General features: G+C 33.0%; 1 protein-coding gene across 1 annotated transcript; it reads right to left on the bottom strand.

Moving 5' to 3' along the window:
- Positions 1–315: 315 nt before the first annotated feature.
- LOTGIDRAFT_129892 (hypothetical protein) lies at positions 316–522 on the bottom strand (the record flags this gene model as incomplete). Its single annotated transcript, XM_009065035.1, has 1 exon — positions 316–522. A coding segment is annotated over one exon (207 nt), but the record flags the coding sequence as incomplete, so codon positions are not given.
- Positions 523–5,682: the final 5,160 nt, after the last annotated feature.

Raw genomic sequence — 5,682 nt, 5'->3', positions numbered from 1 at the left:
TCTGTTCTGAATTCCTCCCATTGGTGGTAACCCATTAGGACCCATAGCTAGATGTGGGTTCCAGCCAGACATGATCGGCCAATAAGGAGACATCATAGCGCTGTTTATTCCTGGAGGCAAGCTGGGAAGTCCTGGCATACCAAGCATTCCTGGTCTGTGGAAAGGAAACATGTTGTTCATATATTCTGCTTCTTCTCTTTTGGATCCTCTGGGGCCACGAGGAGGTCCTCGTTTAGCTAGGAGAGACAAGCCAGAGAGATCTGCGTCTAAGCCTTGTGGGAGGCTACCGTCGGTGTTGAGTACTGTAGCTGGTTTATGGTTGTATTTGCGTAGGTGGAGCTTCAAACTGTGGCAGTATTTAGTAGCGTAGGTACAATCGGCACATCTATACTGATATACATTGGTGTGTGATTTCATGTGACTGTTCAACATGGATTTATTTACACACGAGTAGTTACATTTGTTACATTTGAATGGTTTCGAGCCGAAATGGTTACGAAGATGATATTCGAGATGATGTTTATACTCTGTAACAAACGGACATCGTGGACACTGAAGAATCTTATCTTCTTTGATATGTGTTCGGGAATGTTGCCAAAAATCAGTCTGAAATAACAACAATGTTTTCGAATTTAACTTCAGGCAGACAAAAAAGTATGGATCAGAGACAAAAAATGAGAATGGTGAAATCAAAATAATTTGGAATATCTATTCAAAAGAAAAGTTAACTCAACAAAAACAAAGTCAGTTAGTTATCTGCATAAATAAACGGTATACGAACACATCACCAAATCTTAGGGATTTAGCCAATACAAGCCAACAACCATGATTTCATGTAATATGCATATATCAGGGGTTAAAGGTTAATAAAACCTACCTTTACTGTAGCTACATAGTCACATTGTTTACAGCGATAAACTTTTGGACGACCAGGCATCGTTCTCTGACTCTTTCCATTCGGATCATTGTCGTCTGTATGAAAATCTTTAATATGTCGTTTCAATCTGCCTTCGGTTCGCGATGTATAATCACAATGTGGACAGCTGTATTCAAAATGGATGCTCATATGCTGATCAAACTCATCCTTGGCATCACCTGAAAATTTTAACAGAGTTTAAAAAATAAACAATAATATATACAAGGATTACAACTGTGGTTCATGAAGATCCTTTCTACCAGGTGATCCTTGGCCTAACCTGTAGGCATTGATCTAGAACAACTTCATTTTTAATGCGTGCTCAAGTGACAAGAAATTTTTAGCATGCACTGTTGAAGTCACATAAGTTCTAACCTTTTAAAATCAAAGTCCAAGGGCAAAAATGAAACTGACAACAAATGGGTTTAAAAGGGTGCGTACTATATTCTAAATTATACAATATAAGTAGATTAAAATAGTTCCTACCTGCATAGCTACACAGATGACAGAAATACTTGAATGCTCCTGGATTCTCACCATTAGGGAAGGTTCCTGGTGGTGCTGACCCTGGTGATATGTTCAATTGTGGAATAGGGGGGAGAGGGAAGCTAGATGGTATTGATTCCTTCAAGTGCATCAACGGATCTCGGGGAAAACCCCCTGGTAGTCCAAAATGGAACTGACTCTTTCCACCATATCTTGATTTCTCTGCACTGTAGGGTGTTTCTGGTGATGAAGTCTCCTGACGATCTTGACTATGGTATCTTTTCAAGGGAGATGATTCTGGTGTATCATTAGAATTAAATGATTGACTGTGGTCTGTACTCTCTGTTTTTATTCCGTAACTATATGGTCTGTTGGGAGACGTCTCTGTTGTCGAGGGGTAGGATTTTTCTGGCGTCTTTTCACCATGCGAGTAATGTCTTTCCCTCTCTTGTTTGTCGTTAAAATGAAACGACTTTTGAGGTGAGTCATCAAATTCAGGTGACTGACTGTAAGATTCTGATTCGCTATAAGTCGGACTAGGTGGAGCCTGATCCTGGTCGTCGTGGTTATTTGAATCCTGTTCTTTTGATTGGTCAGAGTAAGAATTCTTATAATTCTCGTTAAACGTAGAGTTTAAATGAGGAAACGTTTTAAAGTCTTGTTCCTTTGGTAACGGCGATGATTGAACTGAGGATTGTGGGTAAAATGGGTGTGGTCTCTCCGTCTTTATTTCATTACTTGCTGACATCACCCTATCAATGACATCGGCCACTCGTGGGGAGACAGCATCACTCCTGAAACGATACAAATTTATTTTTAAATAAAATGAAAAGGAAACATATTAGATTAGAACTTGGCAGGATATAATAAACCAATCAGAGATCCTCACATACCCACACAGCAGCTTAAATATTCATGTCATTCAAACAACGAAAATACCACCTCAATACCAAATAAGGTATTTGTTTTTGGTGTGTAAATTTGAAATTATATTCAACTATATGGTAAAAATAAAACGAACCACATTGAAATAACTCTTATTTGTTAATTCATTTTATCATTAAATCCCCAACTTGAGCAAAACTCAGCAAAATCTTACGTAAGAATAAACACAAAAACTATATCCACAAACTGACTAACTTTTACTCACAAAAAACAAAAGGCTCAATAAAAAAAAAAACTGTGAATAACTGATGACTCTTAATTGTGTAAATTATTTTAGCATTACAATCCCAGTAAAAACTAAAGACAAATATCCTCAAATCTAACATAATCATCAGAACAAAACAATACTCACAAAAAACAAGGCGTAAATAAAACAAAAAACTGTGAATAACTGATAACAACGTGGACAATCATACAGTTAAATACTTAAAGATAACAATATCAAGAGATGACCATCCAATCATTCCCATATGAAATAAAAAACTCTCTTATCAGTCCTGATCATAAAATACCAACACTTATCAATATCATAAATTAAAGGAGGTCAGTTTTAAAAGTAGGGTTGGCTTTAAAAAATGACCAGATCATGAAGTCAAATAGTTTGAGTTAAAATTAGGATTGGCTTTAAAAATATTTATCTCATTTTGATGGTGATATGTACCATCCAAGATGAGAGCTTCAAAAAAATGATGATGATAAAAGTAGGGCTGCCATAAAAAAGAAAGAGGAGGAAAAGGAGGAATGATGATGATGATGATGATGATGATTGATGATGATGATGATGATGATGATTACTAAAATAACTTAACGTATTTCCAAACAATTTTACCGTCTTCTTTAGCCCATTTTATTTCCAAGCAATCTATAATGTTTTTGAGCAGTTCAGATACAGTTGTTTTCTCAACTAATAGGCCTACACATTCAGTATATATTATAAAACATGGGTTTAGGTCTTTAATAAACATATCATAAATTCAGAAAACAGCAAACAATTTTAAAATGGGAATAAAACAGTTGCTATGTTTATGAAACACGAAAATCTAAAAATAATTTGAATTTTTCCGTCTTTTTTCTGTTTTATCTTCAACGTATAAATTTATCAAAATTTATTTTTAAATCATAAAATCATCCACTTAATGTCAAAATAAATTATCTTTGAATATGGGAAACTGTCAGCTGAGAAAAGGAAATTAAAATTAGTAATATAAATGTTAATTATGGCATTATAATAGATCACTGATATATAAAAAAAAAACTTCATTATTAATGACACTTACAAGAGTTATTCCCCTTTGACCATGTCACAGTATTAGTGCCATGAGTATGTGAATATTTCATCTTTCCCAATGTGAAATGAATTTTCTTTTCATTTGTATCATTATTGTATCATTAAGTTTTTCAAAATCGGTACAATTAAATATTTTCATAAAATCAGAAATCGAGTCTAAATGAAACGACAGGAGTTTTACATCTAATTCTCTATTTTAATCTACTTAAAAACACAATTCACCTATAGATGTACAGACCTAATGTTTCAATATTTTAATCAAATTCAAAATCAAGTTTTTATCTAAAAAATATCAACTTACATAAGAAGAGTTTGACAAGTGAGATATCTAAGAACCATTCTGCTAGAAATCTTCCTACATAATGATCGAAAATTAGAAAATTTGCTTACATCAATTACCGGACATATTTCTGGGTGAAATATGCAGATATTTAAAAACCTGGGCGATATGAACTACTGTACAGGAATAAAGTACTTTAGTTGTTTTGGTCGGTCTCAAGAGATAGACAATCCAACTCATTTAGGTAACATCCTAAAACTAGTCGTACACGATGTTACAAATTTTAAGCTTGGCGTAAATAAAATATTTTACTTTGTTAAAACGGAAATTATCAAGGATACTGATTAAATACAGGCTTTAAATTTCGGTGCAAATTTATCACTTTTATTCTCTTTTTGAATCTTTTTATTTCTGCAAATTTATTTCAGATATTATCAATACTTACATTGAACGCAATGTTACAAATTTCTGAATTCAATTAATCAAGGCCACGTATAAGACTAAATTCTTACAGGGAGTTGCATGAAAAGAACACAATTAACCATGGCCCAGTGAACGTTTAAGATCCTTTGATAGTTTGAAATCAGAATACACTGTTGTAGGCCACTGTCTTGGCAGAATTTTGTTCCTTTTTAAACAAAAGTGACAACGAAATCTTAATTGATATCCTTGTTTGAAAGTTGATAAAGTACACAGTTAAGATGTGAAGATTTGATAGTAGAAATTGTCAGTGATCTGAAGTAGAGTCAAAGTCTAATTTTAGTCATAAAAGAAATTAAAACAGTTGTTTAAAGGACTAACCAACTACTAGTTATACTCTTTCAACTTTTATACAACTTACTAAACAACGGTGTCTAAGCTATGTTAACTTGTAGGTTATTGTCAAGACAGGGTGTGTTACTTATAGTGACAGAGATTTTTCCAGGTTTACTACAGGGGTAATAAGGGGAGAGCACTATATTCACTATTATACAATATTTATTGAGTGTATCAATTCAGTCTCTCTTTATCAGAATACATATAGCCAGGCGCTATATTGTTTCTTTCCTTACTATAGAAAGTTCATCAAATCATCAGCTTTATCAGCTAATAAACACTTCAGTTTTCACAGGAAATATTTCTTATGACATCTTTCTTTTCCTTTCCTTTGCACCCTCTCGAATGGCTAACCATTTTAGTTTTCAAAGGAAATAATATCTGAAGTATATTTTCTTTTCTTAAAAATTTCACAATCTTCACACTCTCTATGTAGGCTCTCTGCTAATCATTAATCGAACCATCTTAATTTTTTATAATACAAATCTATATTGGTCAGTGCTTTTTTGAAAATATTACTATCATCCCCACCCACACTAACCTCTCTCTGAAATATATTTTAATATCTCCCCCAAATTAAGCAAATTCCTAACAATTAGCAGCATATTATTCTATTATTAATTAATTTATCTTTTCACTTTGTGAATAATTTTGTTTCTTTACATCAAATTCTCTGATAAAAATGTTACAACTGACATTAAAGAGAACCCGCCATAATTATGTTATTTATTTCCGCTAATTGGGGATTTTTAGGTTTAATTTTTTCGCACCCTGCGTGGGTTTTATATATTAGTTGTCAAGGTTAGAAATAATAGCTTTATAAAAGACTAAAACAATTTGAAACGATTATTTTTAATTTATTACAAATATGACAGAAATGCCAAGTTTTGTTTTATGTTTTATTTTTATCAATATTCTATCAGACTTCAAATAACCAAAAAATAATCACGT

The sequence above is a fragment of the Lottia gigantea genome (genome assembly GCF_000327385.1).
Source record: "Lottia gigantea unplaced genomic scaffold LOTGIsca_67, whole genome shotgun sequence".
Classification (NCBI taxonomy): Eukaryota; Metazoa; Mollusca; class Gastropoda; family Lottiidae; genus Lottia; species Lottia gigantea.
This window is presented reverse-complemented; position numbering and strand designations above follow the sequence as displayed.